The following is a 13804-nucleotide window of genomic DNA, read 5'->3' as shown; positions in this document are numbered from 1 at the left end:
CAGGAAAGACGGTGATTGGCTCTGAGACCGTGTAACTTTCTGTCGGTGTCGAGCACAACTCGGTACCGAGGCGAGATTTCTCTACGAACCTGAGGCTATCAGAATAATGATTGATTCCTCCATGACATGCTCTGGCACGATCTCAAGACCTTAGCATCACGGTTCGCCAATTCTGGTCTTTTCAAACACCCGCCAAAGACCGAGCAGTTTCCCTGACGTCTGCAGCAGGACAAACTCTGGCCTACGAGATACGACAACCGAATCATTGACTTCGCTCGTGACCACCACAAGGGTTGCCACTACATAGGACTGCCGAACACATTGCAAATATCCAGTATCCCAGAGATTGCCGAGCAGGTTGGACTATGTGTATCGCTGTCTCTTCTCCCGACTCATGGCGCTGCCATGAAGCCACCTAATCTTGCTCTGGTTCCTTCACGGCTGTAATCCATGCCGTTCTCGGTATGATATGGTCATACCAGCTCAGCTCCGGCTCGCAATTCGGCCTATATCAAGGGGCGACGGCAACCTGGCTTCGTTCGCCATCCGCTCTAGGACCCATATCTCGCCCGAGACTCTGTCGTTGAGGGCTGTCGGTCGACCTCACGATGCCTGTTGCCCAATACAGATGACGTGAGTAGGCGTCACTGATCGGATGACAGAATGCATGGAGTTTGACGGGGAGATAGCGTCCACTACCGCGAGTGCCGTACCCCTGAAGGCTTTAAAGTCCATTTTGTTGTCGTTCTGAGACTGAGGAGTCGGCCATAATTGTCTCACCGTGGCAGCAGCATATCGTTCACCCGTTCAACTCGCCATATCGCAGCCTCGAGTTTTTCCAGTCTCCGATTGCGCTCCGCATCTCTCGACTTCAGTTCGTGAAGCCGCTCCTGGAGCTTCGCGGTCTCCATCGACGTGTCTACGCTCCCACCACGACCTTGTTGCGCACAAAGGACCTGCTGTTCCAACATCTGTACTCTTTCCACAAGTCGTGCATTCTCTTTGCGCTCACTAGCTACCATCTCATTCGCCTGTTCAAAAAGTGTCGCACTCAACTCCTCAATCTCATCGTGCGCCTCCTTAGCCTTCTTCTCAGCCTCCAATCGCGTATTCTTTTCCTTCGCCAGCTCAGCCCTCAGCTCTTCTTCACGAGCAGCCGAGGCCTGTCCTAGACCATTGGTGGTAGGCGATGCTTTGCGCGAGTGCATGAAACTGCCGAAACGTGAGATGCCAGGTTTTTCTGACACTGTACCAGCGGTCGATGTATCGCCTGCGCTGCCATTGCTTCCTAACGAATCGTTGCGTCGTTGTGCTTGGCGGACTTGCGCCTTGAGGATGTGAATATCGTTCTCGTAGTCGGCGTAATGCTGAGCTGTCAAGTATGTTAGGCTGCAAAGCCCGGAGGCCACGTTTTCTACCCCATGCGTGACGACAGGAGGACTCACTTGCAGCGTTGCACTTCTCAAGCAGTCGTTTGTTCTCTTCCTCTAACTCCTTGATACTCACCGCATCGGGAGTCGTGGATGAGATCCGGAGGGCAGAGTCGCGTGGCGCATGCTGTGCCATAACATATATTCGCACTTCTTATAACTAGTCGATACCGCATGAGCGCAGATTCACTCCATGAGATGTAGACACTGAGAACAGCTGTCAAGCGCTGCACATGAAACCATCTGTAACCACTACGCAAAGAGGCTTGGCTATGGCGGGGTTTCCCATTGTCCAATCGCTAGCTTTCATTCCAGAGAAGGATAATGATATGAAGAGTGTTCGCCATGGCGGCACAACGTTGTCGCAGTCAGGTGGTGGTGCTCACGACCATCTGAAGACCTCGTTTGGTTGTTCGTTCGTTCGTTGCGCTTTGCGCGTCAAGGCTGTCGCCGTGGAGATGATACACGACTATGGTGAACTTTGGACATCGTCGAGGATGTGGTGTGTGCCTCCACTTCTCTGGCGAGTTCCGTATTTCTTGTCATGTGGAGTGAGAGAAAACGAGGAAATTCTGCCATGCGTTGGTAGAACATCAAGGTATGAGTATGATCGTGGGGAAAGATGGTCACTTTGCCTCTGTCGAATCAGCTCCATCAGGCTTAAGGACATCGCAGGCTGACTGCCAGCTCCAGAGGTATTGGAGAGTGCCACGATTAGCTAGAATCACATCAAGTAGTCGAGATAGCCGTCTATGGTTGTGTGGATATAGCTCCGCCTGTCTCTCCATGTTCTCAATAATGATATGCTTGTGGACGGCTCGGATCCCGGGCCTCATCGGAGGCGGCGATACGCCCGACGACCTCGCTACCATCTCCAGCCTCGATTTCGGTAATCGGTGGAGCTAGTGAATGCAGGTCCCAGCTCCACGTGCGACGTATCGTGGGGAAGGTGTGCACGGATTTCGATGTTGAGTAGACATCACCTCGTCTTCGAGTCAGGACGGCAAGTGATTTGACCAGGACGTGCAGCCTTAGCATAGACAACACGGGACTGACATGGTAGGCAATCCCACGACCGACCCGTATGAAATTTGCGCGACCAGTCTTGACAATACCGTCGACCTCACCTCTGGTGGCATCGCAATTGGAAAGGTAACCTATCGCGCCCATCTTGTGCATGATCTTCACTCCTCGACATCATCCCATGCAGACTTGGACCAAGGCTGAGGAGTTATAGAGTAGGAATCGTTTGCGCCCTCCAGATATTGTTGCCAATGCCAGCTTCGACCTCGGTCGACCTGCAACAACTGCACGAATCTGAACGAAAGCGAATGGCATAGATAGCTGCTTCCTCTTCCCCACTCAGATGACAGTACTCGAGCTCAGCCACCAGTATGCATTCAGCAAAGTAACACTTTGTCGGCTAATCCATAGAATCTAACATCAGATCGCAGCTTTGGTGCATTCTTTGCCTGACGACACTATGATCACAGTTGATATGGGATCGGCACATCGCCGATCATTCGGTGTGATTGTGCATACGGCATGCCGAATGAAGATGACTCAGACGAACCGGTCGCCGTAATCACACAGAACAAGGCAGTCCATGGCGAACAGCAGGATCGAATTTGTGGGGAGATAAGACGTCTTCGGCACGACCGTCTAAAGGCGGCAGGCATCATTGATCAAGGCGATCGGACGTTTCGTGGCGGACGGATTCTGTTTCATCAGAAACTGCTACATCTGTACTTTACCGGATGATAGAAGCGGCACCGATCATGGATGTCACCATCCGCTGAAAGCACTAGCCGGATGATGGCCATGATCGGCCATGGAACAGTCGAGCAGCCAACCAGCAATTTGGCATTTCTTCTCTGTTTGCCGAGAGACAAGGAAGCAGGACTGCGAAGAGTTTCGGGAAACATTCGTTCGAGTGTACTGTACATAAGTGGGGACGAGCTCAGAATCGCCATGGCGGGGTCTCTTCGGATTGAAGCTCCGTCATTAGTGTTCGGATCGCACTCCGCCCTCCGATCTCTCTCAGCTTCTGCAATGTATAATACTACCGACACGCATTACAACGTTTGCATTGAACGAGCATTACTGGATAACTGCGAGTTTGAGCTTGCGGACCGTTCGAAAGACGTCGCGTAAGGTTTGTGGAGAGGTGAACGCACCTCCGACGACCGCCTACGCACCTGTTGACATCGTGCGCAGGATTTGCCACCCAAGCAAATATCGACTTGCAGGACTGCTACAACTCCTGTCAGCCATTGCAGTTGTCATTCCCTCAAGAACTCATTGTCTGCGCCAGCTCACACCGCCACCACTCCAACATCAGTGCCTCACTCGGCTATTAGGCCTTGCGGAAGCGCAAGCGGCAAACACTGCAATAAATTCTCCCAAAGGGAACCAGGAAATACAGCTTAGTTGAGAGCAATCTGTTGAACACTGCTCAGGCTAGTCGCGACGCCTTGAGAGAAATTCCAGCCTCTAGACGCCAGAATGAGCGGTTCAGAGAAAGGCGGCATGGCCACTGCACCTCCGATCGCAGCAAGTACTGGGCTTGCACACACCACATATGGTGATTCGGCCTTCGAGCCGCACCCAGAATTCGATTTCGACGCTTCTGAAGAGGACCTCCGCAACATGCAGCGTAGCATTACTTCGCTAGACATGTTCGACCAGAATGGTAACCCTCAATTCCAAGATCCTGATGCCCAGAGGTATGTGATCTTAACGAACGAGCTAGCAATGGCATGGTCCTGCGAGACATTTGTACTGACCACTTGCGCACAGTGCCCAAGACCTTTCTGCTTTTGACTTTCCAGTCGGCTCTGCTGCCTTCCCACCGGACATGAGCTCCATGGACCCGACCAATATGTACGCAAACGTCAGTAGACCAGGAACCATGTTCACGCCCATGAATCCAAGCGCACCCTTCCCAACCTCCAATCAGAGCGAGATTGTCAGCGCTCGCAGCGGTAGTGCCGTCGAGCGATACGGCCAGGTAACACCGCCAGACAACACGTCCGTAGCTTTTGATGGACAGAAGCAACAAAATGTTGGCGCGCCAGCCACCAAGGGCGCAAAGCTGAACAAGTCAGAAAGAGCGAGGAATGCTGCGAACCAGAGACACTCAAAAGCAAGGATCGAGCGAGAGGCAAAGGTGGCCAAGATCAAGGCAGGATCGGAAGAGCCATCCGGGGACAGCAGCGCAGAGATAGGTGACAAGCGCGATAAGTACCGCGAGAAGAATCGCTTGGCTGCGGCCAAGTGTAGGGCGAAGAAGAAGGAGAGTGTCGGCGGTCTCGAGGTCCAGAATCGAGAGATGGGCAGGGTCAACAGACAGCTGAAGGAAGAGGAGCGAAGATTGCGAGACGAGTTGAGCATGTTGCGGACAGAAGCGCTGCAGCATGCTCCAGGAGCCGCGGGTTGCATGTGCGGCGATCTGCACCAGTACAATCGCAACAAGGCCAGCCAGGTCGTGTACGGCTTGCATGGGCCCATGATCTCATCGCCATTGGAAGACATGATGTCGAATGCCACATCGCCTGAGGCGTTTGGACCGATGTCGAGGCACAATTCCATGCCAGGACCTCACGTGCACATGGCGGGCCAGTTACTCCACCAAGAACGACCACAGTCCTTCTCCGGTCCCAGTGGTTTCGGTTTTGTTCCAATGAACAATGTCGAGGCCCTTAGTGACCAGCAGAGCTTTGCGAACTTTCTCCACAATCCGGCTGACGGACGAGCTGGCTTCTCATGATCAGATTGAGGCTGGCATGATCAACGACGCTGGGTACCTGTGTGTCTAGGGTGGTTGTCAGGCCGCGCTGCGATATGCATCGTGTGGTGAGGCTGCGAGCGGTAGTAGAGGTGGTTCGGCCTCGCTTGTCGAGGATTGTGATGACTGATGAGGGCATGACTGCAATGGGTGGCGTCCTGGAGGAATCTCGTGCTTTCGATTGTCAATGTATGCAGTTTAGTATTAGTACTCAGCAGACTGCTGGTATCATCAAGATCTTTTATGACCAAGTTGACATATCCCTGTATCTTCCACAGGTATATCCTTCAGTGGTAGGCTTCATTATACTCATCAGCTGTGTCGATCTTGCCAGCTAACTGGAAGTGACGACAAGTCTCGTGCACAGCATGAAGCGGTCTTGACTCTCCTTGTAGTAAAGCCGAGACGGTGGAGTCTGTAGTGACAAATTGTTCCCACGCCTGTCAGGTTGTGTGTCGGTCTCCGCATAAGCTGCAGTGAGTGCTGTCATTGTGACAGCTGTGTTGAGACGTGGACCCTGATTGGCTTACAAGACTTCTTGCCACTCGCCACGAGGGTTGTCGTGATGGCCGGCGCCCCGTTGCAATAGTAGAACGTCATACAGTCGTAGTTTTACTATCAATCTGTCGTGGCGCGACGCTGTCTTCGAGAGTTGATGTGCTGTACGCTGCGCCTGGCCATGCTCCGTCAATGAAAAGCTCGTCATTTCAGCCAGTTATCCTGTTCGTTCCAAAGCATCGTATGGCTTTTCAAGCTTGATCAACGTTGGTCTCGTCTGCTCTCATGCCGCGCGTGTTTGCTACGTATGTGCGCAAGCTTGCCGTTCAGTAAGGTTGATACCAGACTAAGACGTTCCTTGGGCACAATCGAATGTGACGAGTGGGCACCTAGGGTCAACATAGGGTCAGGCGTACATCTAGGCAAGAACTTGGTCATCAAGAAGGATACCGTGGTTGTCGTTGTAGATATGTTGTGACAGATCGTGTCCAACTTGGAGCCTTGTTTGTTCCCGCGAATGCAGCAGGTGTATGGACGGCCAGTCAGCTCCCTAGTCTCCATCCATGATACAATATTGTCGAGACGTCAATAGGGCTCCTCAATGACCAGTCTGGGGCGCCAAGCATATCGAGCATTGCTCTAATCGTCGTTGTCGTCCTCCTACGGGCCACCATTTCGCCACGACAAGCTCAAGACTGCGCCCGAAAGCACGGCAACAGGTCGCGCATGGTCGGCGACGCCCACATATTCAGTCTCGGTATTTCTGGATCGTTTCATGATGCTGCTGTCCAGTTCGAATTTGCTGTGGCAACTTCTTATTGTTGGTGAAGTGAAGTGTGTGGGAATAGGAAGAAACTGAACAGATGATCATGACCATCGATTGCACAATCCTACCGTCACTACAACCTCGCCAAGAGCGGCGCTTCCCGTGGCGAATGAAAATGCCTGAGCTCACATTTTTTGAAGTTTGAGTGGACTTCTCACACGGTGGGGATGCAGGCCGGCTCCGAAGCTTCCTCACAGTAGGCAGGACGACATTCTTTCCGCCGTACTACCATTTAGCCATGTTATTATACAGGTTTTTTCGCAGGTGTCTCGAAGGCATTGGTTACATCCATAATTCTTGACTCGACTTTAGACCTTTTGACCTCACTTCTGGGTAAGAGTACATGCACACTTTGATCTATGCGACTTCACAGTCTGTTATTGGTGTGTCCATTTGTATGAGATCTCATTACTACGATTAAGCTCATTGTGCATCTCATACGCACTGAAGCCTGCAGGTACTTGTGGACATGTGTCTGGGCTGGTCCTGTTGCGGACTCTCTCCGTGAGAATTTTGTACAGTCAAACTATTGGAGGTCCTCCTCACACATCGACGCTTTCTACCATCCATGGGAGACGAACACATCCATGCCTCCCAAGCAACATCATTCTCGCGTCATTCAATCTCCATGGATCTGTGCTAGCAAAATACAGGTGGGCACAATTGAGAATCCATACGCATGCAAGTAGTCTTGCGACAACCATGGGTTTAGCCCAATGCTACCAGCTAGAATGACGTTATGTGCATCACCCAGCTTTCGCCTCATCCTTCTCGACCTCCTGCACAACCTGCCCATCTTTTTTAGACTCTCTGGGCGACTCCCTAGGGCCAGTTGGGATCCTCTCCCTCTCGCGCTCCCTCTCTTGTGGCCTGTCCTTGGTAGCCTCGCGACTGCGCTCACGAACCCTCTCCCGGCTTTGACTCCTTTCACGTCTCGCACGAGGTTTGTCCGATGAGTCTTCCGTTCGCTGACTACTACCGGGAATATACCGATCGATGGCTGTGTCTTTAGAACGATCATCGTATCTTGACTCGCGCCTGCGACGGTCATCCCTGTCGTCTTCATCTACACGTCGACGAGGAGCGAGGTCTTCATCTCTTCTGCGGGCTGGCCGCTCGTCGTCGTCTCTGACAGTTCTCCTGACGGGAGCAGCAGCCCCGCCGCCACCGCCAGGTACATACCGGTCGATACCTGGCGGACTTCTGCTCCTCTGCCTGCGGTCTGGCGTCCTCTCCCTCCGTCGAGGCGGGCTGTCGTCACGGCGTCGACCGTATCTCGGTGGCGAACGACTTCTCGAATCAGCACGGTACCGCCTTCTAGGCGGCGATCGACTTCTCGAGCCTCGCCTAGCAGGACGGTAAGAGTGAGCATTGGTATCCCTCGACCGACTCCTCGCCACACGAGCAGCGCCCCGTGGCTCTCGTGGCGGACCTTCCACGACCTCACCTTCCTCACCGGCGGCCTCGCGTGGCTGCTGACGCTGCTGTTGACGAGCTTTCCACGCTTCACGCTCGGCACTAATGTCACGATACAGCGTCTCGCGCCTGCTTCCATCACGACGAACCGCACGTCGATCATCCTCAGGCGATGGGTCACGCAGGCGGCGAGAGGTAGCACTCGACCGGGGTGGTGTCGGCGAGCGTCTAGAAGGACGTGAAGCTCGAGCGCGGCGATCTTCATCAGCTGCTGGACCTCGTGGTGTAGAATCTGCTCTCGGTCCTGTAGGTGCTGATATTGGCTTATCGCCTTTGCGTAATGTCATGCTCGTCGGCATCAGACCCTGCGCCCTCATCTCGTCTCGAGAAAGACTATTTCGTGCGGATTGGTGCTTGAGCAGTCGCGGTGGTGGCTCCATACTCTCACTTCTCTCCAACTCTGGTCTCTTGCCTTTCTCAGCCATCTTCTCGCCCTCTCTCAATAGCAGATCCAGTGCCTCCTGTTCAAGCCGCTTCTGCTCGCGATCTGCACGCTCCTTGGCTCGGCGATCCTTCTCCTCTTTCGCGGCCTTCTCGCGCTCCTCGACCTCCTTCTTCTGCTTCTCTCGCTCCTCGTTGAACTTCTGTATGCGATCTCTCTCACGCTGCTTCTCAGCCGCCTTCCAAGCTTCGCGCTCAGCACGCCGCTTCTGCTCGCGCTGCAGCCTCTCCGTCTCCTTCATCAACTCCTCCTGCTTCTTCTTCAACGCCTCAAATTCTTTCTTCTTCCGCTCCTGAGCCTCCTTCTTTTTGCGCAGCTTCTCCTGTTCTACGTGCTGCTTTGCACGGTCAGCGCGACGTACATCAGCTTCCGCAGCATATGCCTCATCGCTTTTGCATCCTCGCTGCATCTCCTCCTCTGCTGCCTCCTCTCCAATGTCCTTGCGCCTGATCTCGCGCAACGCGCCCTCCGCACTAGCCAAGTACTGATCGATGTACGCGTCGATATCAGCTGCCGTCCTCTTATAGACGTCGCCTCTCGCCGCCGCTCCTTCCAGCAGTGGTGCACCCATGCGCCTGTCGGGCTTGAGATACTTGATCGGGTCGCGCTCGATCTCATTCGAAGTAAAGGTTCGCAACGCCGCCTCGAACATGCCCCGCTGAGCGCTTTCATTGTATTGCTGGAATGCCTTCTTTCGCAACGCGTCGAATTCGCCCTTCTTCTTAAACGTATGCAGCATCCCATCGATGGATGCTCGTTGTGCAGAGGATAGTGGAAGTTCTGATACCTTTGGTTTCTTGCGCGCCGGCAGTTCGAAGTCGCCGGTGCCTGACATGACTACGTAGGCCGCCATGTTGGCGAGTGTGATGTGTTGTGCTTGAGACAGTTGATGAAAGATATCGGCGAGAAGTTTGCTATTCGAGTCCGGGTACATGTATATCAGACTGAATTGTGTCACTGAAGCATCGGATGACAAAAGTCGTGGGAAGCTCGCGTGAGTTGCCGCTCGTGACCAAGCTTCGAATGATGAGGAGACGAGCTTCGAGACACTGTTGACGGGCTCGACATTCACCATCCCCTTACGCATGTGACTGCTCGGAACCTTCAAATAGCAACTGCCGACCGCCCGGACGACTGCAAACACAGCAGAGGAGAGAGAGCATATCCCACACCTTCCAACGCACACGCGATGGTGAACAAGATCCTTTTCTGGTCTGGCTTCGGTATGCCAATCATATACACACAGCAAACGAGAACGACGATCGCATGCTGACAACTGACCTGCAGGCCTCGCCGTACGATTCTGGCAACTGGGCATCGAAATGCGACCTTTCCTATCTCAACCTTGGGTATATCCCATGTATGCATCACTGGGCGCGGGAGTCGGCTACTACCTGCAGGGTGTGGAGAACAGCCAGATGCGATATCTTCGCGAAACCAGAGACAGATTACTTGAGAAGCGACGGAGAAGGGCGGAGAGGGAAGGTGCAGACGGCAAGATTGGTAATGCGGGAACAGCATATCAGAGGGAGCAGGAAGGTCTGTTTGCTAGCCCAAAGGTCGTGGTTGAGCGAGGTGCCGGCGTACCAAACGGTATGGTTGAGAGGACGGCAGCAGCCCACTAGAGGTGTTGCCAGGGCACGAAAGCAGTGCGAGTTATATTGGCTTGTGGATGTTGACCCGCCCAGGGCTGCGTTCTGGCTTGGGCACATGTTGGAGGTCGGTGGGCGCGAAGTTCTCGTGTCCACCGACTATTAGCCTCCATCTTGTGGCGCACCTTGGGAGGCTGGGTACCTACGAGCAACAATGTATCTGTTTGAGAATGCCAATGCAATGCTTGGCGAAAGTGTATATATTTGCAGCCGAAGGATGCCGAGAACGCTTCACTTTCTTCACACCTATCCGCAATGTTGTGAACACATCTACTGCTGCGCCTATGAAGGGTGCTTCAATTTTGAATCTTGATATACACGACCTTCTTTGTCAATGTTGCAGCGTGATGGTCTCTCGATCGTTGACTATAAACCTGCACCATGGCACTGATAACAAACGGCATATCACGAAATGGCATTGCGGTGTTTTCTGGTGGCACAGCAGCAAACAGCCTCGTCGATGTGTTCGAGTTAGTCCGTGAAGCAAATCAAAGCACACTTGCATACATCATACCGGTGAGCGACAATGGCGGATCCTCGAGCGAGCTCATTCGCGTCTTTGGGGGACCTGGTAGGACCCATCGGTCGCCTGATACAAGACCATGGCTGACGAGACACAGGTATCGGCGATGTTAGATCCCGTCTTGTCCGATTGATACCAGAGAATGGCGAGGAGGCTACAGCAATCAAGCACTTCTTCAACCATCGATTACCCAGATCATATGTTCCAGCTCGTTCGGAATGGCTGGACATTGTTGAGTCTACACATCCGCTGTGGACTGGCATTTCTTCGCCCAAGAAAGAACTTATCCGTAGCATACTGAATTCGATCAATGTCGAGATGCTGAAGCGCATCCGACCTACTAGCAGATTTGATTTCAGTGGAGCCAGTATTGGCAATCTCTTCCTTACTGGTGGACGACTCTTCACTGGCAGTTTTGAGGCTGCTATCTATCTTCTGTCATCTGTCTGCGGTGTTCCGCCCTCAATCTCAGTCCTCCCGGTCTTGAACACAAACTTCGCGCATCATATCGCTGCCGGTCTTGCCAATGGAACAGTCATCACAGGCCAGAACAGCATTTCTCATCCTTCTGTACCGACGGCCGCGGTGCCAGTCGAGCCTATGTCGCCGAGTCTACGTTCCAAGCGCGAGGCAGAAGAACGAGAAAAGACTGAAGATGCGAACGGACCAGGCACTCTACCCAGTCTGCGGAAGCCGGCTCTAGTATTCTCTAAGGAAGATGAGGAAGACCTCCCTGCACGAATCAAGCGGTTATGGTACATCAACCCTTACGGACAGCAGATTACGATCCCTGCCAATCCTCGCGTACTCGAGGCGCTTGGAAGTGCTTCGTGCATAATTTACAGCATCGGCTCCCTCTTCACGTCGATCATCCCATCCTTGATACTAGGTGGCGTTGGCGAAGCTGTATCCTCCACAACCATTAAGAGGAAGATTCTGATTCTCAATGGGACGATAGATCGCGAGACTGGACCTTTGGCCACTCCTTTCACCGCAATGGACTTTGTAGCAGCGATTGCAAACGCTTGCTGCGAGTCGAGGCATCTGAGTCGCACTACGCCCGCCAATTACTGGCTCTACGTCTCGCATGTCGTCTATCTGGACACACCTACGAGTCCCAGGATCGACAGGGATGCCTTCAATGCTCTCGGCATCGAGACTATGAGAATCTATGGGCGCAAAGGCGAGGAAAGTACTTCGCCAAGATATGATGCGAAAGCCCTCACACAGGCACTGGAGGCTATCATTGGCAGGAAAGATACGAAGGGTGGGCCGACGAGGCGAAATACACTTATCGGATAATACTCATTTTGAGGCTATCCATGCGTAGAGCAAATTGATGTTCAGATTGGACAACTAGAGCAAATTCTTCACGGACTAATTTCTCCGGAGCTGCATAGCACGCCATCTCGAACGTTACGTGAGCCTTGATATACAGTAAACATCAAGTGGACCGACATACTGGCTTCCTGGCGGGACAGGTCTTACCCCGCCTGCAATTCACCAAGTGTGAGATCGTCATTAGCACTCTTATACCGATATAAGTCACACAATTCCCACTAGCACCGCAACACACCAATACAGCCCGTTATGAGTACACAACCATTCAACGTCGCCATCGTTGGCTATGGTATGTCAGCCAAGGTCTTCCACATACCACTCGTCCGAGCATTATCAAAAGACTTCAAGCTCTATGGAATCGTGCAACGTTCGCCAAAAGCTGGTGACGATGCGTCCACGGATCACCCGGGTGCCAAAGCGTGGAACAGCGTAGGTGATGTCTATCGCGACACGGCGGTCGACGTTGTCGTGGTGACCAGCATCCCAGAGACACATTTCGAGATGTGTAAAGCCGCACTTCAGGCTGGAAAACATGTGGTGGTTGAGAAGCCATTCGTCCCAACCGCCAAAGAAGCTGATGAGCTATTGGAGGTCGCCAAGCGTAGCGGGAAGCTGTTGACTGTCTACCAGAATCGACGATGGGACTCGGATTTCCTGACCGTACAGAAAGTGCTGAAGGAGGGTTCCCTAGGTGATGTCGTGGAATTTGAGACACACTATGATCGCCATCGGCCTGACCCGCCACCGAACACCTGGAAAGTGAAGGAGGCGCCTGGTCACGGCAGTATCTTCGATCTTGGCACGCATCTCATCGACCAGGTATACTGCCTCTTCGGCCTGCCTGAAGCAGTGAATGGCTTCATCACGACGCAGAGACGTGAAAAGATACCGGGCGGAGCACATGATAGCCATACCTTGATCCTTCAATATAGAGATGGTCTTATGGTAACAGTCAAGGCAGCTATCGTCTCCCTAGAAGAACATCAACTTCACTACTGGGTTCGTGGTACCACTGGCTCATTCAAGAAATTCGGCGTCGATGTGCAGGAGGATCAGCTCAAGGCTGGGCTCCGGCCCGGTGATGAAGGGTTTGGTGTCGAGCCGACGGAGATGCATGGTAGCTTGACTAAGATCATCGACGGCCAGCCCAAGAAGGAGACATATCCTACAGTGCAGCCGATGATGTACATCGAGTTCTATCGACAATTTGCCCAGGCGCTGCAAGGCAAAGGCGAGGTGCCTGTCAAGCCAGAAGCCGCGAGAGATTGCTTGAAGATCGTTGAGGCAGCCTTTGTCAGCTCGAAGGAAGGCAGGACCGTGGAGCTGTGAGGCCTTTAATAATGTATCGCCTTGTGTGGGCGCGAGATGGAATGCATACAGCGCTCTGGACCACGTGCCCTTTGCGGCTAGGAGTCTGCATGGACGAGATGTTTAGAGAGGTAGATCGTGCATGTCGAAAATCCACCCGTCCAGATGTTGTCCCGTTATCTTACTAATCCTTGCGTATGTTTTCGGACTACCACGCTTGACTCCGAGCATTTTCGAGACGCTTGCTAAGCCGCACTCCACGTCACATCTAACCGACGTTACAGTATGATGGAGAAGCACCATCTATTTGCCAGAAGACTGTTGCCATGGCGCCTAAGCGTACCCTGGCACGACATAGGATGACGGAGAGGCTCAAAACGTACCATGGATGCCTCGTTGGGAAAGGAGCTAATCAAGCCTGCCATATTATCGGCTAGTTCCAAAGATTAGAGCGACTTTGTTGCTAAGCAGGTAGGACCTTGCGAGGACTATATATAGGCGTGCTCTCGATCGCCGTGGCA

The 13804-nt window shown here is 53.1% G+C and overlaps 6 protein-coding genes across 6 annotated transcripts; 4 read left to right on the top strand and 2 right to left on the bottom strand.

The window, feature by feature from the left end:
• Nucleotides 1-776: 776 nt before the first annotated feature.
• Nucleotides 777-1566, bottom strand: LTS14_000537 (uncharacterized protein; the record flags this gene model as incomplete). Its single annotated transcript, XM_064833250.1, has 2 exons — nucleotides 777-1372; nucleotides 1446-1566. The coding sequence occupies 2 exons, from the start codon at nucleotides 1564-1566 to the stop codon at nucleotides 777-779; spliced, it is 717 nt and encodes a 238-aa protein (XP_064699519.1).
• Nucleotides 1567-3935: 2369 nt separating this feature from the next.
• Nucleotides 3936-5199, top strand: LTS14_000536 (uncharacterized protein; the record flags this gene model as incomplete). Its single annotated transcript, XM_064833249.1, has 2 exons — nucleotides 3936-4156; nucleotides 4230-5199. The coding sequence occupies 2 exons, from the start codon at nucleotides 3936-3938 to the stop codon at nucleotides 5197-5199; spliced, it is 1191 nt and encodes a 396-aa protein (XP_064699518.1).
• A 2088-nt stretch (nucleotides 5200-7287) lies between these two features.
• LTS14_000535 (uncharacterized protein) lies at nucleotides 7288-9312 on the bottom strand (the record flags this gene model as incomplete). Its single annotated transcript, XM_064833248.1, has 1 exon — nucleotides 7288-9312. The coding sequence occupies one exon, from the start codon at nucleotides 9310-9312 to the stop codon at nucleotides 7288-7290; it is 2025 nt and encodes a 674-aa protein (XP_064699517.1).
• Nucleotides 9313-9648: 336 nt separating this feature from the next.
• LTS14_000534 (uncharacterized protein) lies at nucleotides 9649-10084 on the top strand (the record flags this gene model as incomplete). Its single annotated transcript, XM_064833247.1, has 2 exons — nucleotides 9649-9682; nucleotides 9747-10084. 2 exons carry the CDS (start codon nucleotides 9649-9651, stop codon nucleotides 10082-10084), a joined length of 372 nt encoding a protein of 123 aa, XP_064699516.1.
• Nucleotides 10085-10492: 408 nt separating this feature from the next.
• LTS14_000533 (uncharacterized protein) lies at nucleotides 10493-11936 on the top strand (the record flags this gene model as incomplete). The annotated part of the gene is made up of 2 exons (XM_064833246.1): nucleotides 10493-10682; nucleotides 10732-11936. 2 exons carry the CDS (start codon nucleotides 10493-10495, stop codon nucleotides 11934-11936), a joined length of 1395 nt encoding a protein of 464 aa, XP_064699515.1.
• A 288-nt stretch (nucleotides 11937-12224) lies between these two features.
• Nucleotides 12225-13304, top strand: LTS14_000532 (uncharacterized protein; the record flags this gene model as incomplete). Its single annotated transcript, XM_064833245.1, has 1 exon — nucleotides 12225-13304. One exon carries the CDS (start codon nucleotides 12225-12227, stop codon nucleotides 13302-13304), a length of 1080 nt encoding a protein of 359 aa, XP_064699514.1.
• Nucleotides 13305-13804: the final 500 nt, after the last annotated feature.

Source organism: Recurvomyces mirabilis, assembly GCF_035927965.1.
Source record: "Recurvomyces mirabilis strain CCFEE 5264 chromosome Unknown scaffold_1, whole genome shotgun sequence".
NCBI classification, from domain to species: domain Eukaryota; kingdom Fungi; phylum Ascomycota; class Dothideomycetes; order Mycosphaerellales; family Teratosphaeriaceae; genus Recurvomyces; species Recurvomyces mirabilis.
The sequence above is the reverse complement of the archived record's forward strand: the minus strand, read 5'-3'. Positions and strand labels throughout refer to the sequence as shown.